Here is a 26,903-nt window from a genome sequence, read left to right as displayed (position 1 = left end):
GCAGCAGGGCCCGCAGCTCGGGGGACGCTGGCGGGGCGCAGCCGGCCCCTGCCTGCACACGGGCTCCGAGGCGCTGCCAGAGGACACTGAGTCCCGCCTAGAGGACTGCAAGCCCTGCTCCTTCTGTTTCCCCGAAAGGAAAGAAACCGTCTCCAGCTCTGCTGGGAGGAGAGCTGGGAGCGCGGACTCTGCAGCTCGCAGCGCTTCCTGCTTCCCCTCTCCACTCGGGTCCCAGGACTTTCCGACCAGCAATAAAACGGTGCGAGTTTGGCGCCTGCCCTCCTTCCAGCGGGAGTGGGCGAGGCGTGCCCACCCGGGACGAGGCGCGATGAACAGACGAGAGGAGGGCTGAGCGCAGAGCGGCGCGGCCAGGGTCCCTTGGCTCCGGCCCGCGCGCGTCTCCCGGGGTGGGGCAGGGTGGGGGTGGGCCGAGGCGTGGACTCTGGAAGCCTCTCGGCGACGGGAATAAAAGGGCGCCGGCTCGCCGTGCCGCGCTGGGAAGCCGTGTCACCTCGCCCCCGGCTCCGGGAAGGGTATGGCCCCGGCGGACCCCCGGCGGTGACTCGTGCGTCCCGGCCTCGCGGATGCTCCGTGCGCACAGCTCCCGTGTGTCGCGGCTTCCGAAGAGCAGGTGAGGTCGGAGGACGGCCTGGGCGGCCGGGGGAGATGCAGGGCGCGGGCTCTGTCTGCACTGGGTGAAGAGAATTGGGGAACAACCAAGGGAAAGACCGATGGGGGGAGGGCGAGGTAACGAGGCACAGTGAACTGTTCCTGGCACGACTTTAAGCGGCCGAGGGGCCACTTAAGATCCAGAAGAGAAGCTGAGGAAGGCTGGCGGGAGGGTGCGTGAGTAGGTCTCAGGAACGTCCAAGTCTTTCTCGCTCCTTCGCTCCGTCTCCCTAGCGACTTGTCACCCATCCACCCCTGGTTCCCAGGGAGCCACCTACCGGAACCCCTAGTGAAACCGACTGCGCCCCGGCGTTGGCGGGGGAAGCACAGTGGCGGGGCCTCCTCCCCCGACCCTCAGGCTCCGGTGCTAACAGTCTCCTCCCTCCTCCTGCTCGTCCCCTGGAAAGGGGGAGACCCCAGGCCCCGCCGGCGGCTGCGCGGTGTGGAGCTGGAGAAGTCATCACGTTAGCCAACAGGCGTTCGGCGTCCCACTCCCAGGCAGCAGGGATCCGCGGGGCCACCCGAGCCACGTTCGGGCAAAGCTCTTATTTCACCCGGGCGCGTCCGAGCGGGCGCTGGAAGCCGGCCAGGGACGCCAGGCAGCTCGGGGTTGTGCGCCCCCGGCGCGCACTGCCTCGCACCCCCGCCCAGCTTTCCGGGGTTTGCCAGCCCGCTCCCCGCAGCCTTGCAAACTCAGGGCGGTTTCCCGAGCGGGCCCGGGACTAGGGTTCCCTGGGGCGCGCGCGTGCTTTCGGTGCCCGGGGAGGACCTGGGCAGGGCGGGGCGAGAAGCCTGGAAAGGAGGCATTGGGACGCCGAGGCCAGGTCCGCCTGGGGCACAGGGCGCCGGCCGCGGTGCCCTTGGCAGAAGCCCAAGTCGAGCGCGCAGGCGGGGGCGGGGAGGCCCCTCTCTGCAAAGCAGCGGGAGCGCTTCGTTCCAGAGCGCGGAGGTGCAGCCTGAACTTGCTTTTTGCAAAGCTGCTTGCACGGCCAGCTCCTCAGGAGCTGCCGAAAGGCGAGACGCGCACGGGTTTAGGAAAACATGTATATATGTAAAGGACGGAAAAGCTGCGGAGTTTGTCCCCACCCCGCGTGAGCCGATGTGGAGTTTTCACCAGTCCTGAGCGCTCGCGCGCCGCAGAGACGAATGGACAGGCGTGTTTCTCTCCTGTACCCTTTACTTTCCATGGGTATGACTGGTGTTCAATAAACTTCATTCCAGAGATGACAAAAGTATGAGACGAAGTCATGCCCGGTGCATGAAAATGCAATCACGGGCATTCTAAGTGGGGCAGCTGATGCAATTCTAATATCCATCTGAACTGCTTTCTTTTTCTTTTTTTCTTTTTCTTTCTTTCTTTCTTTCTTTCTTTCTTTCTTTCTTTCTTTCTTTCTTTCTTTCTTTCTTTCTTTCTTTCTTTCTTTCTTCACTCCCTCCCACCCTCCCTCTATTTTCTTTCTTCCTCTCTCTCTCTCTCTCTCTCTGTCTCTTCCTCCCTCTATCTCTTCCCTTCTATTTTTTTTTTTTTTACCTCTCTGACCTTTTTTGCTTCCCTGAACATATTTCATCAGGCAATCCTTTTCCTGTTTATCTAATGGCAGATTTTACAGAAATTTCCCCCAAAGTTCCTCCCTGGAAACAAGGAAGCTGCACCATCATCAACCTTTGGCTCTGCCCAGAAAAAAAAAAAAAAAAAAAGATAATAAACAAACCCACAAATGATGGAATAAATTTGGCTTTAATGAATGCCCCCTTAAGAAGACATAATTAAAACTTTAAATAGTGTCATTAAAAGAAGGAACGAGTCCTAATAGCAATGACCTTCTTGGAAGTGTTTTATTCAAATACATACCGTATATAATGGCTCGGAATGAACGTTGATGGCAGACATATAACAATTATTTTTATTGTTACCTTTATTTTTATAGAAACATAATGGCCTTCCTCTCTCTCTCTGTCTCTCTCTCTCTGTCTCTCTCTCTCTCTGTGTCTCTCTCTCTCCCTCTCTCTGTCTCTCTGTCTCTCTGTCTCTCTCTGTCAGTCTCTCTCTCAATCTCTCTCTCTGTCTCTCTCTTTCTCTCAATCTCTCTGTCTCTGTCAGTCTCTGTCTCTCTCTCTCTCTCTGTCTCTCTCTCTCCCCTCCCCCCACCCCCACTCCGTATTCAATACCCTCTCTCACAACATAGTGAGATTTCCAAATCCTAGCATCAAAATCAGGAATTAAGGCGATGTCCTATAGTAACGATTCAAGCTAACGGCTAAAGGTCACCTACATATGTTTCGTGGGGTTTTTTTTTTTTTTTGCCTTCAATATTTGAAAGGTCGCTAGTGTCTATCCTTTGAAGCCTTGGGATGCTGACAACCGAGACGCACAGTTCAGACCCCGTTGGCCGGACACGAAGAAGCGCCACCTGGCAGTCAGCGCATGTCCTTTTGTGGTTGTCCCCACGCAGGTGTCCAGGGACCACGAGCGCCAGCAAGATGCCACCGCCGGCGCCCTGCGGAGCCCTCTCCGTGGTGCTGATCCTGCTCTGGGCACATCCACGCACGGGTCTCGCCTGTCCTCACCCTTGCTCCTGCTACGTCCCCAGCGAGGTCCACTGCACGTTCCGCTCCTTGGCTTCCGTGCCAGCTGGGATTTCTAAACATGTGGAAAGAATCAATCTGGGGTTTGTACCGCATTCTTCCTGCACGTTTCCGCCTGTTTGCCTGTGTGTTTATGTGCTTCTGCCTGTGGGTAGGTGCATCCGCGGAACTGCAAATGTCTTTCTTTTCGGGTCGCTCTGTCAAGCCCTGTGAGGTTCTCTGGGGGCAGAATCGAGGTGGTGAGTTTTAACTCTGCTAAATACACTCCCTTTGGGCGATTCTCTGAACGTATCCGTCCTCTGTCATCGTTGTCGTAAAGTTTAATAAGGAAGCCTCGTGAGCCACTTCAATTGTCCAGAAATGTCCCTGGACAACTGTTCTTTAATATGTCGCACATAAGAATTCACACAACACACACGTAAATATATGGCTATCATTTAAGTAGATGTCAGAAACTAGTCAAGAATAATAAAAAGGACAAGTGGGACATCTGACGTTTTGTAAGCTATCTGGATGAAGTACTGTGACTTTGAAAAAATAAAAGAGTTCTTTAGGATTTCACCTATTTAAATAACATAGCCAGGATGCCGAAAAAAAATGTATACAAGTGGACACTTTGGTCACCGTGGCTCAAGCAGTAGTTCACGGTCATCAGAAGTGTCTGGACGCTGACGGGAACCACTTTGAGCACCTCTTGTCGTTGCAGAAGTCACACGAGACTTGTATTTGTCTTTTGTTATTGGTATATATTGAGTATTACAATTTTAATAGTTTTCATTTCTTAAAATGTGTATGCATTTTTTTGGGGCACCCTCTGTATTTTAAGAGATATTTTAATGCAGCATTCTGGATAGAACTTTTGTATTTTAAAATTTCATTTTATACACCTAAATGTTTTGTGTACATAAATATTAGGTGTTATGAGCTGCAGGTACTCGAGGGCAACTTTAGCTGTAAATGACCATTTGGATTTCTTTAAAAAATATGTTAGCGATATTCTACCATCGAGAAAACAAGAAAAGTAATTTAGGGGTTGATGACTATCTACTGAGGAGACATCTTCGTACCATAAGATGGTCGAGCTTGAAACAATGGGCAAAGACTTTACACCTTAGCACGCAGAGTCTTCAAATAGTCTCGCTTTTGTGACTCTATAGTGCAAGAGCAGAATGAGACAGTGGGAAGTTAGGACAATAAAACAAACTTCCCTAGGCCAAGGCCCAGACCATTACATCGTTTTCTCAGTAAAACCTTAGGAACTATTTATGACTTGACTGTCTGAAAATCCAACCACAGTGATAATACCTCCGTGGGGAAAATCATTTGGGTTTGCCAGAAGAGGGAATATTAATAGATAATCTGGTTTCCTTTTTACAATCTTACAATTTAGTACGACTTGTTTTTAGCATAGTGTCCCTCTGAACCACTTAATACCTCGAACCTGACCCCTTTATGGGGCATAGAGTTGGGGTTTCTAGTAGACAGGCCCTAAAGGAGCCCCCTGGAAAGTGTGACAATTCACCTGTTGTTATTTGGGGGTCAAGGCCATCAGTTTGGGAATGGGGTGGGGAAGATACTCCATGCATCCTCCCGAAAAGGTCCACTGTGTGATGGCTTTAAACTTGCAACACCCTGAGACGACTTCTTGTCAAGCTGTTTGCATCTCATGGACCCAGAGACGCTGTCCCACTCGTCTGTACATTGAAGTATTTTTGTAAGTGTGGAAGGTAACTAACCTTTCAATTAGAACATCATTTCTGGTGGTTTCATTTTGGGCAACTCCTGGTAAACACAGGAATTATGACGCCCTGAAAGCTTTGCCACGAGAATGAAAGAAAGGTAGCCAGTGCTCCTTTTTCCTACCGATGCCAGTGATATCCGAGATGATTTTGCGTAATAGTCAAGATAAAAGAAAAAATAGCTAAGGAATAGCTTCACTGTCTATAGATGGAATATATTGCTTCCATCTGGCTTAATTTGCAACGTGAATGAATATACCACATTTGTAAGTCATGCTTAAAATACCACAGTGCTGTTCTTGAAAACTAGTCTCGAAGTAGGTTGGGGGGCGGGAAAGAAAGAACAGCGATATGTGATACAGATAGAAATCGGGGTCTAATTTGTCTTTCAGCAGCCTGGAAAGAGCATAAAACTCTGAAGGAAGGAGGGATTATTGACAGAGCACTTATGCAATTTTTCGTTCCCACACAGATGTTTTAAGGGTTCCCAGTCTGCATTGAAAGACACGTCTCCTGTTTCCTGTTTGCTTTTCCAAAAAGCTCCTTTCGAAGTATTTTTGAGCAAACAAAATAAAACCGTCCACTTAGTGTCTGATCTGTAGACCTTTAAATAGTTTGCTGCTTATTTCAAACACTAACTTTGATGACATATTTCTGGAATTTCCAAAATGCCTATATTACTCTTTTTTTTCAGTTAAAGTTCATTGAGGTGACAGTGGGTAGTAATGTTACATAGATTTCAGGTGTTCAATTCTGTATTACATCATCTATAAATCCCATTGTGTGTTCACCACCCAGAGTCAGTTCTCCTTCCATCACCATATGTTTGATCCCCTTTACCCTCATCTCCCACCCCCACCCCCCTTACCCTCTGGTAACCACTAAACTACTGTCTGTGTCTACGAGTATTTGTTTCTTTTCTTTTCTTTTAGCCTTTTATTTATGTATGTATGTATGTATGTATGTATTTTTATTTGGGGGAAGGGGAACAGGACTTTATTGGGGAACAGTGTGTACTTCCAGGACTTTTTCCCAAGTCAAGTTGTTGTCCTTTCAATCTTAGTTGTGGAGGGCGCAGCTCAGCTCCAGGTCCAGTTGCCGTTGTTAGTTGCAGGGGGCACAGCCCACCATCCCTTGCGGGAGTCGAACTGGCAACCTTGTGGTTGAGAGGACGCCCTCCAACCAACTGAGCCATCTGGGAGCTCAGCTGCAGCTCAGCTCAAGGTGCCGTGTTCAATCTTAGTTGCAGGGGGCGCTGCCCACCATCCCTTCCGGGAGTCGAGGAGTCGAACCGACAACCTTGTGGTTGAGAGCCTGTGCTCCAACCGCCTGAGCCACCAGGCCGGCCAGAGTTTTCATTTCTTTGTTTGTCTTGTTCCTTTGTTGCTTTCAGTTTTCTTTGCTTTGTGATAATAACCCGTATCCGTGAAGCAGCTTTGCAAATGTTTCTGATTTAAAAGAAAACATTTCACTTGGTTGGTTACGTAGTCAGCTACTATCAACCAACAGGTGAAGGAGACCCTTTGAAGAGGCAGACAGATTGCAGAGCTGGGCTCCCCCCACCCCGGCGTCCTTCCAATCCCCCAGCAGCTTCTCTTCCCCGAGTGCCACGTTAACTTCCCATCTCTCTGTGTGTTCCCTTTCTTTCACCCCCCCACCCTGGCATCCACTGTGCAGCTGGATGTCAAATCGGGAGTGAGAATTTCTGGAGGCTAAGATAGGAAACACCGATGAGCGTAGCACACCCTTGGACTAGCGTGTGCCAAGGAACATCAGGCTCTTCCTGACCGAGTTTAGCAATTTAGCCTTTGACCTCTTCCTCCCCTGTGTCAAGGCCCGCCTGCTCTTTCTGGTCTCTCTGCTCTTCGCTGGCTTTGGGGTTTTCTCAGGTGATCTTCACTCCATTAGTCAGTTGGCCAATTCTCCTGAATGTGCACAGTTTGGGTCTGTGTCTCAGCCTTCAGCTTCACCTTGGAGTCTCACAAATATCGTCAACATCACATGGCAACTATAACTGAATCATTCCCCACACACACACCTCTCTCTCTCAGTCTCGCCCATGTTGGCAAATGGCACCACCCACCTACTTGCTCACATCTAGGCAGAAGCCAGTCCTCCAGTTGTTTCTCCGTCTGTAATTCCGTCACTCAGCCATGCCTGTTGGCTCTTCCTCTAAGCACAGCTGGAAGGTTTCCCTGGACCCTTATCTCCACCGTCCCCACCTTGGTCATGGATATCAGTGCCCCTCCCCGGTATTTACCTGGTCTCCTGCTTCTGGGCTTGTCCACCCCCCACCCATTCTCCCTGGAGGCACCAGCATTGTTGTTTTAACCTGTAACTCTGCTCACATCACCTACTTTCTTAAAACCCTCCCATGGCTTCCCATTGAACTTGGAACAACTGACTTCTCATGTCTCCCAGCTCCTATATTACCTGGTCCCTGCCGATCCCACCTACTTCACCTGATACCATAACTTTCCCTACTGTTTCCGGACAAACCTTGGGCTCCAGAAATTGGGTGGGGGGAAGGGTTATATGTTGCTATCCATTCCCTTTGTGTGTTCACCATCCCCGATGAAGTTCCTTGTAGATCCTAAGCAATGGTAAACCAATGAGGCAGACTGTCAGCCCACACACTGTGTTATAGTGTGTGTCACCTGTAATTGGAGAATGCATTAAAAAAAAATCTTAAAAAATATTTATTTTAAAAAAAGAGCTTATAAAATCACACCTGGCTGGCGTTGCCTGCATGAAGCTGTGAGGGCCCCATCTGAGTTCCCTACACACCTATTTCCTTTTATTTAGGTGATAAGGAGAAGTAGTCGATAATGTCAGGCTGGGTGTGTTAAGTTTTAGCCAAAGCACTGATGTGTGCGGTAAGTGCCCTACGGGTTCTCCGCTCATTTTATCGTTGGTTCTCCAGGGGTTAACTTGGGGGGGCTCCTTCTGCCATTACAATGTAGCAATGGGGGCTTTCCAGTCAAGGGAGCATCTTTACCCATGTTGACACAGAAACAAAGCCCCACACACGCCAGAATGTTTACAGATAACGTACGTAATCTATCAGAAGGGACCCCCTGTGCCTTGTAAAACAAGGCTGTGCACGTTTGGCCGTCAGCTCTGTAATCTGGTCCTTTAGCTCAGAGACGTCTCCGTCTCTTATGAGATGCACAGCTGCTTCCTTCTGATGCTGTCTGCTTCCTTCCAATGTCGGGGGCCACGTGTCGTTTGTTAGTACTGGTACCACACCGTGCGGTTGGCAACGAGAGGCCATTCCGACCACTTGCTGTAAGAGGCTGGGCCTTGCTGAACAGCCTCTGACTGGATCAGCGTATCCCACGTCGGAATTCCCAACGAGCACGCCTTCATTAAACGAGGGTAGGGACAAATGCGTCAGGGTTCTTGTGACACATATGGACAAGGACACAAAGAGAGGCCTGTGCTTTGGGAACAGCACCAGTAAGGACCTCAGAATCCATCTCTGCTAAGTTGCTGCTTGGCGGGCTGGGGACTCTTTCCCATGTGGGATTTATGTGTTCACGGTTTCTTACTCCCGTTGTCCATCCACCATCCACCATCCATCCATCCATCCATCCACCATCCACCATCCATCCATCATCCATCATCCATCCATCCATCCATCCATCATCCATCATCCATCTGTCCATCCATCCACCATCCATCATCCATCATCCATCATCCATCATCCATCCATCCATCCATCCATCATCCATCATCCATCTGTCCATCCATCCATCCATCCATCATCCATCCATCCAGCCGTTATTTACATATGTATGTACCTATGTATTTTAGGTTTAATAGTATACAAGCTCTGTCCGAAACCTCCTTCGCGGGACTGACCAGGTTGGAGTTGCTCATGATTCACGGCAACAACATACCCAGCATCCCCGACGGGGCATTGAAGGACCTCAGCTCTCTTCAGGTAAAGCTGGGCACGTCACAGCACCCCCAGTCCCGCCTCTGGGGCCCATCCTGGCGTCCTGGCTAGCAGAAGGAAATTCTGTAACGCTCCCTCATGATAAAGAACATTGCCAGGTTTGCTTATTTTTTTCCCCAAGAAAAAACAAGCTTCATGCCATCACTTTCCTGCCCTCTGTTCTGCTTTCTGTTCCTGGTTGTGGCTTGTTAAATAATGATCATGAATTTCACTAGCAATCCCCCCCCCTTGTTGTCTTCATAGGTTTTCTTTTTTTTTAAATTAAAGTTTATTGGGGTGACAATGGTTAGTAAAGTCACATAGGTTTCAGGTGTACAATTGTGTAATACATCATCTACATATCACATTGTGTGTTCACCACCCAGAGTCCGTCCTCCTTCCGTCACCATATATTTGATCCCATTCATAGGTTTTCAAGTTCAGCTACAATAAGCTGCGTGTGATCACAGGACAGACCCTGAAGGGCCTCTGGAGCTTAATGAGGCTGCACATGGACCACAACAAAATCGAGTTTATCCACCCACAAGCGTTCAAGGGCTTGACGTCCCTCCGGCTCCTCCACTTAGAGGGGAACATGCTCCACCATCTCCATGCCGGGACCTTCTCCACGTTCACCTTTCTGGACTACTTCAGACTGTCCAACATCAGGCACCTGTACTTAGCAGAGAACCAGATCCGAGCTCTTCCCGCGGGAATGCTGCAGAACATGCCGCTTCTGGAGAACCTGTACCTGCAGGGGAACCCGTGGTCCTGTGACTGTGACATGACATGGTTTCTGCAATGGGATGCAAAATCCAAAGGTAAGAAGGGGAGACTGTCAACGTGTGTCCTCGTTACTCACCTTTCCGGAGACGTCACCTTCTCCGACCTTCTCACATGGCTCCATGTTGAATCGGGTGAAATTGCATCACCAAATCAGGAGGGCGGGACACTTACACGTCACGGTTACAGCTGAAATGTTCAGGCACCTCCACTCCGTGATTCAAATGCATTTCTATCCTTTAGTAGAATGGAACGTCACGGTCACCTGATGGGTTATGCTCAGTTGATGACGGTTGTCATACAATGGATGTCTGGAGTGTTATGCTCAGCGGGGCTGCAGGTAGATGTGGGACTTTCTGTGATTCCTTGTCCTGTGAGGAAACACACAAGGGTGCTTGGAAAAGAGAAGGCGGGAGGTGACTGAGATTATTCTTTTATGGAAGTGGAGAGAGATGTCCTACTGATTCAAACAATGACAACGAGAAAAGGACCGATGTGTAGAAGTCCTAAGAAAGTAGCTGCTGAATCAAAATGAGGAAGTGGTTTGTTTGTTTTTCAGTTTTCCTTTTTACCCCCTCCCCCGAGCCCTGCCTTGGAACCCATCCTCAGATGCCACTGGGTTTACCGTATCCTGGGTCTTGTGTTCGTCTCCGTGCTCACAGCCACCAGCCTGGGTCCAGCTCCTTCCTTGTCACTCAGGAAGACACTGGAGCACTGTCTGTAGGTCTTCCTGCAGCTTTGCTCACACCCTTTCAACCATCCTCCACAGAACTTGTCAGCACACATTTTCAGAATAAGCACCTGGCCACGCCCCACGCCTGCTTAAGTCCCGCAATCATTTCCCATTGCTTTTAGGATACAAAGCATGTATCCTAAAGGCCTTGCCAATGGTTCCTACACAATGGTGCTTCCTTGCTCTGCCCCCCGTCCTGCAACGTGCTGGCCCCACAGCTTCCCGTATTGACCCAGTTCCAGCTGCACTGCCCCTTCCAAACCTATTTCCAACCTAGTGTCATCGGGGTCACTCCACCTCCTGCCGAGAACACTTTTCTGCTAGACGTTCAAGAGGCTGGCTTCTTCTCAGCACCCAAATCTTTGCTAACAGGTCACCTGCTCTGAAGGGTCTCGTTGTCCTTAGTTTCTGCAAGACCCTCAGCCCGTGGCAATCGAGGAACTTCCCGCACACACACACCGTCTGTCACAACTTGATGTGAGGGCTTTCGGTTGCCAGGTGGCTTTCTTCCAAGGACTGAGTGAGGAACCCAGTGCTTCCCTCTATGGCTCTCCTCAAGTAGGTCCCAGATTTGCTTACGTGGGCAATGGAAGGGGAAAGAGACACATACCCGCTTCGTCATAGTTTCAACTAGAAAAGACACACGTCACCCGCAGTCATATGTCATTGACAGGAACTAGTCCCCAAACAGGGAATGAGAGGGAATGCATTGCTTACTCATTTGCCAGCAGCAGCGCTGCTGTACGGAAGTGGAATGGTGAAGTGTTTCTGGGCAGAGAGCCTTCTCGGCCATAACGGACATGTATGTGTGTACCTTTGTGTGCAGGTGTACGCATGTACGCTTGTTGTCTGTGTACGTGTACGTGTGTGGGGTGTGTGTGTGTGTGGTGTATTCAAGGAGGTGTGTGAAACAATCATACTTGCATGTTGAGGCGTTTACTCTGAAAGTTACATCCAACGCTGTATTCAGGGAGGCAAAAGGACATAGCGTGAAACCAGTGAAAAGGTTTATACTCCTCCAAGTCATAGGTGACGATGGTTTGTATGCAGTATTCCCAGTGGGAAACAGCAAGAAGTGGGCAGAGGCCCAGAGGACGGTGCAAAAACATTCCTAGCCTTCCAGGATGCCCATGGGGAGAGTCTGTGGCACCACGTCCTGATATAAAACAAGGCATGAGAGGGCGAGGTGTGGAGCAGGGAGAAAGCATAATATGGTTCCGTATGTGGAGGTGCTTTTGTAACATCTAAATAGACATGTCAAGTAGGGAATTAGGTGTGGACCTCGTAGGGATGTGTTTGCAGTGGAGAAACACATGTGGAAGTCATCAATGCCTAATGCATGGTAAGTGAAACCACACATGTGGGCAACGTCATCGCTGGTGGGGAAGAACAAGAAAGAAAAGGGCTTAGACCAAGCTAAGGAACACGTCATCACTAATGCATCGGGCAGAGAAGGGGGAAACAGGAAGAGATGGAATGGTGGCCAGAGGCGGAGGAGAAAATTCTGGAGGATTTCATGTCTAGAATGTGGATCCATAAAGCAAACACTGCCCGAGACAAAAGAAACTGTAGAAAGAGGAAAAACAATGATTAAAAAGTAGATAGGATGCGATTCATGCCAAAAGTTGGTCCTTTACCCTGGAAACACCTTCATGAATTATTTTACGTAGATTCTCTTGGACCTTCACAGAAAGCAACATGTGGAATGTGTGTGAGCAGAATTTTTCACGGAAGACATGTTCGCAAAGTACTCATTACTCATTGTCAAGCAGTTATAAAACCCTGGTGAGTTGCCACACACTGTGTGCATTAAATTGAACTCAGGTCAGAAGTGACGTCAGAGAGGCAAAGCATTGAGTCACTATGGAAAGGCACCCAGGTGGGAACCGGGCACAGGAAGCCTTTATCCTCTGGCCGCGTGCCAGGCATGCCGTTCCGTACGTAGGTCACTAACTTGTAGCATGTTTGTTTGCTTCTCTGTTTCAGGGATTCTGAAGTGTAAGAAAGACAAAGCCTACGAAGGTGGTCAGTCATGTGCCATGTGCTCCAGCCCCGAGAAGCTACACAGACAAGAGCTTCACAAGCTGAAGGACATTTCCTGTGTGAAGCCTTCCATAGAGTCCCCTCTGAGGTCCCACAAGAGCAGCAGCAGAGAGGACGAGCAGGAATCAGAGGACGACAGCGACAGCCAGCTCTCCCTGGAGGCCTTCCAGCTCCCCGCCTGGAACATCTCCCTAAATATGACCGACGAGCACGGGAACGTGGTGAGCCTGGTGTGTGCCATCAAGAAGCCGACGGATGTGTACAAAATTCACCTGAACCAGACGGAGTCTCAGGAGGTGGAGATCAACGCCACCGTGGCCTTGGACTTTGAGTGTGCGATGACGCGGGAAAACTATGAAAAACTGTGGAAACTGATTGCCTATTACAGCGAGGTTCCCGTGAGGCTGCACCGAGAAGCCATGCTCAGCCACGACCCCAGCGTCGGCTACCAATACAGGCAAGACGCTGATGACGGCACGCTCTACTACACGGGCGTCAGAGCCCACATTCAGGCAGACCCGGCGTGGGTCATGCAGCCGTCCATAGACCTGCAACTGAACCGACGACAGAGCACGGCCAAAACGGTGCTGCTGTCCTACTATTCGCAGCATTCCTTGACCGTGTCCAGCAAAGACGCGGAGCAGTCTCGGAGCAGGAGCTGGGTCATGATCGAGCCCAGTGGAGCTGTGCAAAGGGCTCAGACTGTCTTGGAAGGGGCTCCGTGCCAGCTGAGCTGCAACGTGAAGGCTTCCGAGAGTCCATCCATCTTCTGGGTGCTTCCGGATGGCTCTGTCCTGAAAGCACCCACGGAGGACCAGGACGGCAAATTCTCCATCCTCACCAGCGGCTGGCTGAAGATCAAAGCAACGGAACAGTCGGACTCTGGTTTGTACCAGTGCGTTGCTCAGGTGCGGGATGAGATGGACCGAATGGTATACAGGGTCCTTGTACAGCCACCTGTCACACAGCCCCCTGATGGACACACAGTGACAATTCAGAGGAACCCAGGGGAGCCAGTGATATTGCCTTGCAATGCACTGGCAATACCTGAAGCCCAGCTCTCCTGGATTCTTCCAAACAAAAGGATCGTTAATGATCTGACTAACACATCACACGCGTACATGCTGGCCAATGGCACTCTCTCCATCCCCAAGGTCCAAGCCAGTGACAGTGGTTATTACAGGTGTGTGGCTGTCAACCAGCAAGGGGCGGACGACTTCACTGTGGCCGTCACGGTGAGTAAGAAAGGATCTGGCAGGTCATCAAAAAGAGGCCGACGCCCCGGCGGGAAGACTCCTTCCAGGCTGAGAGGAGATATTGTAGAGGATGAAGGGGGCTCCGGCGTAGAAGACGGAGACAACACTTCAAGGCGAGTTCTCCATCCGAAGGATCATGACATGTTCATCCAGACAAAGGACGACGCCATCCCCGGAGGGAAGAAAACCAAGAAAGGGAGAAGAAAACTGAAGCCCTGGAAGAATTCTGAGAAAGAACCGGAGACAACCGTCGCAGAAGGCCGCAGAGTGTTCGAGTCCCGACGAAAAATAAACATGGCCAACAAACAGATTAATCCAGAGCACTGGGCAGACATTTTAGCCAGAGTACGCGGGAAAAATCTCCCCAAGGGCACGGAAATCCCTGGGGTCACTGAAAGCACCACTCCTGCATCGGTGAGCCTAGAGGCGACCCCCGTTTTGCCTGCCGTCCCCCCTCCCTCCGTGTCACTGGAACAGGCCATAATCAGTGCCGAAGAGTCCTCTGCAGATGTGTCTTTATTTGGTGAGGAAGAGCAGGTTTCCAGCACCATTTCCTCAACCAGGTTGGGACTGGAACATGGCCACGATGGAGTCATTCCTGCCGAAGCCAAAGTGACAGGCACAGACCTGGAGGAACTAACGGATGATGAGTTTTCCGACAAGGCTGAGGATACAGTTGCAACCGAAATTGACTCAACGTGGGCGACAACCACGACACTGATGTCTGGGCCTTATACGTCGTCTCCTACGCTACAGACCTTGGACACAGTCTACGCAGAGCCCACCAGCGAAATCACAGCCACAGAGGAGGGCGGGCTCGCAGTACACGTGGGGTCCGTGCCAGACCCCACATCACCAGACGACCAGTCACCTTTGGACGAGTCGGAGACCGTGCCATCCGTTTACCCACAAGTGGAAACCCATTCACCACCCGATGAAGATAAGATGAAAGAACTGACCCCCAGGCATTTTCCTCCAACCCCGACCCTGTTGGCTGTGGACTCCAGGACATCGAGGCCATTTGAAACTGTCACTTTTGGGGAGCCAGACGTCCCAGCCCAAACACATCGACAAGAAAAAACAGGCAGCCCCCAGCGTGTGAACAACAGTTTCAGTACTCAGGGCAACTCACCGATTAAAAAGAGCAGAGAGGAGAATTCGCTGTCGCTGCAGGAAGGAGCTATGGCAGAGAGAGACCGCGCGGACTCCGGAAATCCTGGGAGGAAGAGGCAGCGCGGGAAGTCGGGCACTCTGCTCGACTCTTCCCCGAGAGCGAGGGGCAGCGTGGCTCCCTCCCAGGGTCCCCGGGAAACCACCCTGGTGGTTCTCTTTGACAAGGACACCACGATGACGACGATGCCAACCCAGAAGGCCACTTCACCATCAGTGCCACCCACTCACCCTTCTCGAAAGAGACCCAACGGGAGGAGGAGGTTTCGTCCCCACAAATTCCGACTCCGGCATAAACAGACTCCACCCACCACTCTTGCCCCAACGGAGACTTTCTCTGACCCACCGACTCGAGCCCCTGAAGTGAAGACTGCAAGCAAAGTGGAGAGTGCACCCATTCCTACCTCTTGGGGTGAGAGCACAGTTGGGGTCCCCAAACAGTTAGAAATGGGGAGGCATGCAGAACCGGTAACCAAGGGGACCCCACGAAGGAAACACGGCAAGAGGCCGAACAAGCATGGTTACTCCACGTCTACAGTGAGCTCTGCCACATCTGCGTCCAAGCCCAGCCCTTCCTCAGAAAATCAGCATAAAAATACTGTTACCCCCCGTCCAGAGACTTTACTTTTATCGACAAACGTTTCTTTGCAAACTGGAGAACCACGTCTCATGACTAGAGTGGAAGATTCTACGACAACTGCCACAAACATGCATTTATCTCGCGACGCATTCCAAGAGACAATTCCAGGCACAGAGAAGCCTGCGTCCGCTGGAAGAGAAATGAAGAATAACAGTGTCACCGATATGAATGATGATAAAACTGATGGTTTCGCCCCTGGTGAGTCCGTCATTAAGGTCGAATCAACTTCTGGCTCCGAGGTCTCCACTGTGGGAGAATTGAAGGAAGCATCCCCTCCTTCCAGCTTTCCAGGAGCTGAAAGCAGGAATCCCCCAACCACAGCCCAGCCGGGAAGGCCACACACAGACACAGCTCTCACTAGCTCTCCGGAAACCCTGACAGACACATCTTTTTTCAACAAGTGGAAGGACCTCGATTTTCCCTCTACGGTGTCACCTTCTGTGGCAGCCTCTACACTCTTCCAACAGGAAAAACATGTTGCTCCAACGACGCTCTTGGACATGAACGTAGCGTTATCTTCAAGTCGGGCAGGAACCGTCAGTGCCCAGGATCCTCAAGAAACCACTCCCGCCGTTACCCTTTCCGAAGTCAGACCACCCGGCCAAGACCCCACCCCGGCCCCCATGGGAGAGCCAGCGTCCCCACCCTCCCACACGACCCTCGTGTCTTTGCTACAAACCTCCACAAAACCCACGCCTCTTACTTCAAGGGTACCTCCAACCCCAGTCGAGTCCAAGGAAAACGTTTTCTTCAATTACGTGGGGGTCCCAGAAACCAAAACCCCGTCCGTCCACAATGAGGGCACTCGGCGTATTTGGAGGCCAAATGAATTATCCACCCCGTCTCCCGACGAGGATGGATTTAAGTTAACTCCAAAGAAGGAGTTAGGAAGGGAAGCATTTGATGGGAAGGCCCAAAACATTCTCCCACGTGGCCCAGACCGTCACCACCAGGCAGGGAGAGTCCAAGTTTTCCACCAACCGGCCAGAGTTCCCGCTTCACCTGTGCCACCAAGAGGGACTGTACGGCCACCACCTGTGACCACACAACATGCCTTCAGATACTTTGTAACTGTCCAGCCCCCTCGCCACTTGACCAACAAACCGGAAATAACGGCATACCCTCCTCTCAGGGGTTTGCCTGAGAGTCACCACGTCACGACTCCCAAGTTCGCAAGCACAAGCACTGCTGGGGCTCCGTGGCGTACGTCCCAAGCTGGCGTTCCTAGCACGTTTCCCGACCCAGGAGCTGACCGATGGCACGGCAATGCCAAAGTATTTGGAAATAACTACATCCCGGACCTACGAGACCCTGGTGGCAGGCTTCCAAGCTCCAGAGGTCCTCAGTATTCGAATGGAAGGTTCCCTTTCTTTTTCAACAGGACCCTGTCTTTCCCCCAGTTGGGAGTTACTCTGAAGCCGCAGACACCCACCTCTCCTGCCCCAGTGATGGGAGAGAGAAAGGTCAACCCCGGTCCTTACACGAGGATACACTCTCAGAGTATCAGTCATGGAGACTTGGGTCCCCCAGCACCTCCACTCGTGCAACGGCCCCGGAGCACGGCACTGCCTTCAACAAACATGCAGAACATGCCTCTCGTCCACTCCACCCGGAGCTCTGTCTCCTTCGTGACCGCTTCTGGACAGCCTTCCAGAAGCTTCCATCAGAGCGGCTCCAAGTTCTTCTCTGCCGGAGGACCACCTGCCTCCAAATTCTGGACCCTTGGGGAAAAGCCCCAAATTATCACTAAGTCCCCGCAGACCGTGTCTGTCACTGCGGAGACCGACGTCATGTTCCCGTGTGAGGCAACGGGGAAGCCCAAGCCGTTCGTTACTTGGACAAAGGTTTCCACAGGTAGGGGAGTTAAGCATTTTTATCAGGGCTCATGTAGCATTTTTATCAGGGCTCATGTAGCAGGAGTCACTTGAGTCTGTGACCTCAGGCCGAACCAGAGACTCTGGGAAGGGGACAGGCAGGTAGGGTAGGAGGGAACCCCTGAGAACCTAGGACATGCCCATCCCTTTACAGGGACAGGAAGTAAGGAGCTGAACTGATGTGAGATCTGAATGCAGCCACGGAAACGTAATAAATAGGTCCTTTGCATGGGAAATAAGGTGGGCTTAGCAGCACTTCACAAAGGAGCCCCTGACTTCCCCCAATGAGGTCCACTACAGAAGTTTTCCACTACCCCTGTGGGGTGCAGTGGGGGGGCACGGGAAGGTGGGGGGCAGTGTGAACAGTCCCCTGGTCCTTCCACTGCCTTGCAAAAGTAAGGCCACCAGGTGTCGCTTTGATTTGAACCTGGAGATGCAGTTGTATTTATTCGGTACGGCTGCCATCACCAATACCCCGAAAGGGATGCCTTAGACAACAGATGTTTATTCTTTCCCAGTTCTGGATGCTGGAGTCCGAGATCCAGGTGTCCCAGGGCCGGTCCCCCCTGAGGCCTCTCTCCTGGGCGTGTGGACGGCAGTCTGCTCCCCGTGTCCTCACATGGCCGTCCCTCTGTGTGTGTCTGTGTCCTCATCTCTTCTTATAAGGACACAGTCCTATTGGATCAGGGCCCACCCTAGTGACCTCATGTTACCTTACTCCCCCTTTTAAAGCCCCGTCTCCAACACGGTCACATTCTGAGGTCCTGGGGGTGAGGACTCCGACATGTGAATTTTTGTGGGGACACAGTTTACCCCTAACGATGGTCTATATGATGAGCTGTACTTGGAATCCGCACATGCCCACAGCACAGCCTGCTGCACAGAAGTGACCGTGTGCATTGCTGGGCAGAGACATGCTTTCCAGGTAACAGAAGAAAGTGAATCTGAGAAGCACAGCCGCCACGGAGTGCCCTTCCCTGTCCCCTTTCTCTTTCCTCCTCTCAACACAGCTGCGTCTTCAGGCCTGGATTCTGATCAGAGGGGTTTCTTGTTTTTTTGTCTCCGTTGTGATAACAGAGCCGTGATTTATGCTAAGAGCACTTGGGAGACTCATGCTGTCTTTGCTCACGTTGAGCTCGCAAGTGTTGGAAGCTTGCCAAACGTTAGGTGCTTGGAGCGACGGAGCGTAGGGAAATTGGCTTCTTTGATCAGCTCAGCATTTGATGTCGTATGTTGCGTAATGATTTACGAAGGGGTTTTGCTCGAAGTAGCAAATGGCAGCACCATGGGTTTGTCCTAATGAGAGGAGAGTGTCTTTGATGGAAGGTACATCCCTCGACGGGGAAAATCCATTGATCCTGTGGATCTCGCATGTCCTGTGCCACTTCATAGCATCCGTGGACCAGACGCCCTCCATGCACATCCACACACATTCTCCCACGTGTCCGGGAAGCAGCTTCCACTGCCGGCTGCTTCTTCCTTAGCTCGCTCCAGTTTCTAGAACGCTCTTTGGCACAACGTGCCACAATGTTCTCATGTCCACTGAGTGCCGCAGTCGAGAGTCGTGGAGTTGCACGATGCCCTAGTTTTTGGAGCCTTTCCTGCTGGATCAACCCAATTAGCTCCTGAGGTGAGGGCACCATATATCTGCCCAGCGGATCAGCAGGGGGACTTCTCAGCTGCAGCATCTGGAAGGCAGGCCGGTGACGCTGGCATCAATCAGTACCTATTCTGTGGGGCTCAGGTGGCTGGGCTCAGGAGTACACCATCCTTGACAATTCGCATGCAGGTCTCTTAGGAGGTGTGTGACCTTGGCAAAGGATATGAGTCGTCTTCGGGGGTGAGGGCTGAGGGGACCTTCCAGCATTCAAAGCTCCCTCTGAAGGAAGGACTCCCGTCTTACACAAAATGATTAGAGGAAGAGGCAGAGTTGCGTGTCAGCCGGGACCCAGGAACCCAGCAGCGTGCAACAGGAAAGGATAATTAAAAATCAGGGTTTCCTTGTTTTTAAGTATAAGACTTATTATTATTCAGGTATGGCGAGGTCACCAGAACAGGGACAATTACCACTGAAAAGATAGTTGGTTCCTAAGGAGGATCATTGCATGAGACACAGGTGTCCCCGGGGCAGCAGCAGGGTTGGTGAGAAGGCAGAGGGGCAGGGGAAACCGAGGCAGGAGATCTTACTGCGGTTTCTGCTGGAAGGAACAGATGAGGCAGAGTGAGCAGACAGAGGACGGGCTGGCTTGAACCCTTTCAGCAGGTTCTGTGGCATAAGGGCTGCCCCTAGTTGTCTGGTACCTGCCCTGAGGTGACAAAGGCAGGGTGGTGTGGGGGTGACCTTCCATGTGACAGCTCTGCAAATGAGGTGGTGAGTGTGGGCTCTGGACAGTGCGTTTGTACAAGAAAGGAACACTCGAGCACCAATTGGTGGCCGGACCTAGGGATTGGCGGGCCCCGAGCAGGACAGTCTCTCCAGGGTCAGCAAGGTCCCCAGATGTCACAGCATCAGAAATGCCTGGTTCACACAGAGGCTGACTGGGGCAGAACAGCAAGAAGACAGGCTATGAAACATGGTGAGCATAGAGAGTGCGGAAGAAAAGAAGCAGGTGTCCCCGGTGCGGGGAGGGCATGTGAGGAGCCACCGGGGAGCATGACCTGATGCCCAGCTGCACCGGCCTGTAGAGAGGAAAACGCTCCATCTGGCTCTCTTGTCGGACTGAGGAGTCTGGCTGCACAGAGCTGGCTGATGGCTGCAAGCCTGGGGCGTCCCTGCAGCCAAACTGGGGACCCAGAAGGGCAGCGCCCATGCAGCGAGGCAGGGGCTGTTTGGACGGAGTTTGTGGCTGCAGGACCTGCAGGGAATGAGGTGGCCACCTTGCACTGGCCTGGGGCTCATGGAGGGCTCCAGAATCGTCGATGAAACCCATTGTGGCTGCCCTTTATTGAAGGTGGCATGTGCCCCGATTCTTGGATGGGTGTTAAGAGTCCAGAAGAACGGTGGAGCCCAACGTTCTCTCGCCCCCTTCTGCAGGCGGGGATGGGTCTCTGCTTTGTCTCCTTCCCACCTAACTGAGAGAATTTGGTTAGGTCCCTGTTCGGTCCTTATCGAAAGGGCCCCCTTCTCTGTCACCTGACTGTCCCTGTTTTCGATTGCCAGGTGCTCTCATGACCCCAAACACCAGAGTGCAGCGCTTTGAGGTCCTCAAGAACGGCACGTTCGTCATCCGGAAGGTGCAGCTGCAAGACCGCGGGCAGTATATGTGCGTGGCCAAAAACCTGCACGGCGTGGACAGGATGGCGGTGGCTCTCTCGGTGACCGTGCAGCAGCCCCAGATCCTGGCCTCCCACTACCAGGACGTGACCGTCTACCTGGGAGACACGATTGCCATGGAGTGTCTGGCCAAGGGAACCCCCGTCCCCCAAATCTCCTGGATCTTCCCGGACAGGAGGGTCTGGCAGACCGTGTCCCCCGTGGAGGGCAGGGTCACACTGCACGAAAACCGCACCCTGTCCATCAAGGAGGCCTCCTTCGCCGACCGCGGCGTCTACAAGTGCGTGGCGAGCAACGCGGCGGGCGCCGACAGCCTGGCCATCCGCCTGCACGTGGCCGCCCTGCCGCCGGTCATCCAGCAGGAGAAGCTGGAGAACATCTCGCTGCCTCCGGGGCTCAGCATCCACATCCACTGCAGCGCCAAGGCCGCGCCCCTGCCCAGCGTGCGCTGGGTGCTGTGGGACGGGACGCAGATCCGCCCGTCCCAGTTCATCAACGGCAACTTGTTCGTCTTCCCCAACGGGACGCTCTACATCCGCAACCTGGCGCCCAAGGACAGCGGGCGCTACGAGTGCGTGGCGGCCAACGTGGTGGGCTCGGCGCGCAGGACCATCCAGCTGACCGTGCAGCGCGCGGCGGCCAACGCGCGCATCACCGGCACCTCCCCGCAGAGGACCAACGTGCACTACGGCGGGACCCTCCGGCTGGACTGCAGCGCCTCCGGGGACCCCTGGCCTCGCATCCTCTGGAGATTGCCCTCCAAGCGGATGATTGACGCGCTCTTGAGGTACGTGCGTCCCTGGCTGGACACCAACCCCTGGGCTTCCGATGCTGGGGACAGTCTGTCTGTGTGTCTGTCTATCTATCATCTATCTATCTATCCATCCATCCATCCATCCATCATCCATCCATCATCCATCCATCCATCCATCATCTATCTATCATCTATCTGTCTGCTGTCTGTCTGTCTGTCTGTCTATCTCTCTATTAACTCTGTCTGATAGCTACGTTCCCAACTAGATGCATGAGCCCCAGGACACAATCATCGGTGCCTGCAGACATGTTGTTTGCTTGGCACAGCTGGGGGTGGGGTTCTCCTGCCCAGCGGCTGCAGACCAGAGGTGCCCCCCACACCCCACAGGGCCATGCGCCGGAGGCTTCCACCACAGAGAGTCATCCGGCCCCAAATCCAAAAGAGTCAGTGTCTCTCTAACAAGCATTTCAAGCTACAGGGGAAAGGGACCATGATTGCAAGACGGATTCAAGGGAATGTGAGAGGTGCCCTGGTGGAGGAACCCTGGCTTGTGATGTGCCTTCAGCATCCCCAACCCTGCAGCTCGGGCAGGACCGCACGTCCGTGAGGGACCCTCTCCAGGATGTGAGCGAAGGCCCAGTCACGGGTCCTACACAGCTGCATCTCACCCACGTCTTCCCGGTGCAGGAAAAGAGGGACAGTGCTGTCCCCCCTGCGTGTATGTTCTCTTTAAAAGGCTGGGTGGTGCCTGCAGGATCTGTCACTGTCAATCCTGAATTCCACACACCCAGTTTTCCCAGGCACGTCTTCCAGCTGGGCAGATGTGCCGTCTGTGCACAAGTGTTTCCAGTTGGTTTTGGCACAGCTGCAGCCACACGAACTGCAAAAGAATATCGTTCCCGTATGAATGTGAACCACGCCACTAGGACCTCCCTATAAATCACGAGTCCCCATCTCTGTGGCTCCATTATTACTAAATTCTGACTCTCTTCCTAGTTAAGTGTAATTAAACAACCCACGTGACTTTTACAGCACAGCAGCTCTTGGCCCTGCCTATCCATTAGGCTGTTTAAAAATACAGATATTGGAGTCTCCATTGACGTGTGGGCACGTCGAGTTTTCAGACTTCCTCAGCTGATTCTCATTACGACTGGAGCTAGCAATCGCTTTTACAGAAGTTCCAAAATGTGTACAGACATGTGCTACTATACACATGTTCGGATCCAAACTCCAAAGACATATTAAAATATCTTTGCCTATCTCCTCTCATCCTACCAATTTATGTTGGTGACATTGTCACCACGGCCAACAAAACACTGTACTTAATCATTGTTTGTAGCTGCTTTTCTTAACAATAATGAGGTTGAAGTGAGTCCTAGGCAGACTTTACTTATTTTTTAAATATCTACAACACGGTCCCAGACACCCTATTAGAAGAATAAGGTGTGTTTAGGAAATATTTAGGGATTAAATTGAAGCCCCCACCCCCAACTCATGCCAGCGTTATAATTTATGTGTCACTGAGATTGACAGGCTGGACACTTTTAAAGTAGGAGCCTGCCAAATATTTTTCACCCTGTTACTCAAAACACGAGTCCCGAATTGCTCAAGAACACACTAATATTTATAAAAATGTCATGTGCACGGTGAAGATATTTCTATTATTCTTTCCGTGTTGCTCCTTTGAAACCAAAAGCCTTTTATAAATATTAACTCAGGGGTGTGTGAACTTGGGTCCGACTCTGACCATTTCACGTAGAGGGATGGACACTGGTGAGTGTCACCCAGCTTTGGTTTCAGATTCTAGGGAAGGAGACTCTGCACCAATGTTGTCACGTTCCTAAGAATCGACTTTTAGCATTGAAACTCTGGGTGTCACCACCGTTACGTAATCCACAGTATAGCCATTTTGCTGCCTCTTGCTTCATCATGGGACACAATATTATAAAATACCATCGACAGTGAAAATAGTGTCCAGTGATTTTTTTTTTGCAGAAAGGACTTCATCTCTCTATAAGGATAACTGAGATTCACTCTGTCCATGACGGTAGCATTTTACCTGATTTTATCATTATAACACACTCTTCACGGGCCACCATGCAAATGCTTGATCCCCACACACCCACACTAACAGGGCTGAAATCCTTCACTGCATTTAACGTCCTCCAATCAGTAGCCAGGCCACCCCAAGGTAAGACTGAACCGGGGAGTTCTCATGTGCAGTAAATAAGCCATTTCCTCATGTGGACACAGTCCTGTGGCGGCTGCAGAAACCATCTGACATTTGGGAGGAGCAGTCACGTGTGCCGATCGTTCTCAGAGCCACATGTTTCTGCTTCATCCCAGGGACCTCCACCCAGGGGGTGGCATTTAGGAGACGGGCATCTTACGCCTTTTCTTTTTCTCCATCAGCTTTGACACCAGGGTCAAGGTGTTTGCCAACGGGACCCTGGTGGTGAAATCCGTCACCGACAAAGACGCCGGGGATTACCTGTGCGTCGCTCGGAACAAGGTTGGCGACGACTTCGTGGTGCTCAAGGTCAACGTGGTCATGAAGCCGGCCAAGATCGAGCACAAAGAGGAGAATGACCACAGGGTCTTTTACGGGAGCGACCTGAAAGTGGACTGCGTGGCCACCGGCCTTCCCAACCCCGAGATCTTCTGGAGTCTTCCGGACGGGAGCCTGGTCAACTCCTTCATGCAGTCGGACGACAGCGGCGGACGTACCAAGCGCTACGTGGTGTTCAACAACGGGACCCTCTACTTCAACGAAGTGGGGATGCGTGAGGAAGGGGACTACACCTGCTTTGCCGAGAATCAGGTGGGGAAGGATGAGATGACCGTGCGTGTCAAGGTGGTGACGGAGCCCGCCGCCATCCGGAACAAGACATACTCCGTGGTCCACGTCCCCTATGGGGATGTGGTCACCGTGGCCTGTGAGGCGAAAGGGGAGCCCACGCCCAGGGTGACGTGGCTATCTCCAACCAACAGGCTGATCCCCACCTCCTCCGAGAAATACCAGATCTACCAGGACGGCACGCTCCTCATCCAGAAAGCCCAGCGCTCAGACAGCGGCAACTACACCTGCGTGGTCAGGAACAGCGCTGGGGAGGACAGGAAAATAGTCTGGATTCACGTCAATGTCCAGTCGCCCAAGATCAATGGGAACCCGGACGCCATCACCACGGTTCGGGAGATAGCAGCTGGAGGCAGTCGGAAGCTCATCGACTGCCTGGCAGAGGGCGTCCCCACCCCCAGAGTGTTATGGGCCTTTCCCGAGGGCGTGGTTCTGCCGGCCCCCTACTACGGGAACCGGGTCACCATCCATCGCAATGGCACGCTGGACATCAAGAGTCTGCGGAAAAGCGACTCGGTGCAGCTGGCTTGCATTGGCCGCAACGAGGGCGGGGAAGCCAGGCTGATCGTCCAGCTCACCGTCCTGGAGCCCGTGGAGAAGCCCACTTTCCATGACCCAGTCAACGAGAAGATCACCGCCATGGCCGGCCACACCATCAGTCTCAACTGCTCAGCCGCGGGGACCCCGGCCCCCACCCTGCTCTGGGTGCTCCCCAATGGCACGGAGCTGCAGAGTGGCCAACAGGCGCACAGGTTTTACCACAAGAGTGACGGCATGCTGCATATCAGCGGTCTGTCGTCTGCAGACGCCGGGGCTTACCGCTGCGTGGCCCGGAACGCCGCCGGTCACACCGAGAGGCTGGTGTCCCTGAAGGTGGGGCTGAAGCCCGAAACGAACCAGCAGTATCACAACCTGGTGAGCATCATCAACGGGGAAACGCTGCATCTGCACTGCCTCCCTCCCGGGGGACGGCAGGCACGCTTCTCGTGGACGCTCCCCAATGGCATGACTCTGCAGGACCCCCAAGCACGGGGGCGCGTCTCCATTTGGGAAAACGGCACCCTGACTGTGCGAGAGGCCTCGGTGTTTGACAGGGGCACCTACGTGTGCAAGGCAGACAATGCGTTTGGCTCCTCCGTCATGAATTTCCCCGTAATCATCATAGCGTATCCCCCCAGGATCACCAGTGAGCCAACACCTGTCATCTACACCCGGCCTGGGAATACCATTAAGATGAACTGCATGGTCATGGGGGTCCCCAAAGCCGAGATCAGCTGGGAGCTGCCAGACCGATCACAGCTGACCGCCGGCTCGCAGGCCCGTCTGTACGGAAATAGATTCCTTCACCCCCAGGGGTCATTAACCATCCAGCAGGCCACACACAGAGACTCGGGGTTCTACAAGTGCACTGCGAAAAACATCCTGGGCACGGACTCAAAAACAACCTATATCCACGTTTACTGAAACCCCGGCTGGAGAGCGTGGACTCCACGGTCATTGCTTAGGAACTGAGGACAAAGCCACATCTGTACCGAAAGCCCTGGGGGAGAGAGTCCGAGCTCTGAAAGGCATTGTCAGGGGCCATAGGGGACCCCACTTGGGTTTGGGGTTCCTGTTGACTTTGACCTATGCTTGTTGGCAAAAGGAAGCGACACAGACGGGGAAGGAGGGCTCAGCCTCTCCGGGGACTTGCTTTCCTGTTTACAGGACTCCGTGTGCTCTCACCCGCACGTCACGGGCCCTGTGCCGCACACGCCACTCCGACGCTTTCATGAGTGTCTGTAGCAAAGCTAGCAAAGGAGCAGTCACTGAAAATAAGCCACAGAGATGAGTAGCACCCTGTTATCCAATTGAAGATGCCTCTTCTACTTAACCCTGTGCAGATGTACCATGATAGAACATTCTAGAATGAGTACCCGCCTGTCAGTTACTTCCTCTGTCACTTCAAAACTCCAGTTGGCCCACTACGGGCTTAGAACCAGAGTGATTTATTATTATTTTTTTAATGTACGACTTTCATACACTACAGCTACCATTTTATATGAAAGAACTCTTTCTGCCTGGAACTCACTTTTTATATAGTGTTTTATATATATATATATATTATATATTTTTTTTCTTTCTCATTAGACGATGAGGCTAGAAAGAGAAAGAAATACTTTCTGTCTCATTAAAAGTAATAAATTATTGGTCTTTACAAGACTTGGATACATTACAGCAGGCATGGAAATGCAATTAAAAGGATTCCTACCCAACTGCCGTTAAATTCAGTCACTACTATTAGATTACCTTTCCCGGGAACCTCGCAGTGGGGGAGGCTGGATATTGGATTTCCTCGTTTATAAAGTTTATCTTAAGAGCTGCAGTTGGGGGGGTGGAGGGAGAGGAGAGGAGAGGAAAGAGAGAGCTAAGCCGTGACCCCACAGAATGAACCCAAAGCCTTTCAGGAAAGCCTGAAAACGCTTCTCCCCCCGTCAGTTTGTGCCCACGGGACGTAGGAGACCTGATATTTCCATGACTGCTTTACTGTATTTTTAAGGTCAATATAATGTACATTGGATAATAAAGTGATATTTTCCAAATAA

At 52.1% G+C, this 26,903-nt stretch overlaps 1 protein-coding gene across 1 annotated transcript; it reads left to right on the top strand.

Moving 5' to 3' along the window:
* On the top strand, positions 1-26,903 carry MXRA5 (matrix remodeling associated 5). Its single transcript, XM_074323617.2, has 7 exons — positions 1-631; positions 3,123-3,338; positions 8,811-8,940; positions 9,365-9,755; positions 12,437-17,413; positions 20,594-21,494; positions 23,874-26,903. Exons 1-7 carry the CDS (start codon positions 585-587, stop codon positions 25,780-25,782), a joined length of 8,571 nt encoding a protein of 2,856 aa, XP_074179718.2. The 5' UTR covers positions 1-584; the 3' UTR covers positions 25,783-26,903.

Source organism: Rhinolophus sinicus, chromosome 18, assembly GCF_057876585.1.
Source record: "Rhinolophus sinicus isolate RSI-liver-muscle chromosome 18, RSI-T2T, whole genome shotgun sequence".
NCBI classification, from domain to species: domain Eukaryota; kingdom Metazoa; phylum Chordata; class Mammalia; order Chiroptera; family Rhinolophidae; genus Rhinolophus; species Rhinolophus sinicus.
Note: the sequence above shows the minus strand (reverse complement) of the source record. Positions and strands in the feature narration are given on the sequence as shown.

Excerpts from the sequence above, each read along its gene's own strand:
- MXRA5 (XM_074323617.2), top strand. The coding sequence starts at position 585 with ATGCTCCGTGCGCACAGCTCCCGTGTGTCGCGGCTTCCGAAGAGCAG. Across the intron at positions 632-3,122 it reads TCGCGGCTTCCGAAGAGCAG|GTGTCCAGGGACCACGAGCG; the intron begins GTGAGGTCGGAG and ends GTCCCCACGCAG. Across the intron at positions 17,414-20,593 it reads TTGGACAAAGGTTTCCACAG|GTGCTCTCATGACCCCAAAC; the intron begins GTAGGGGAGTTA and ends TTCGATTGCCAG.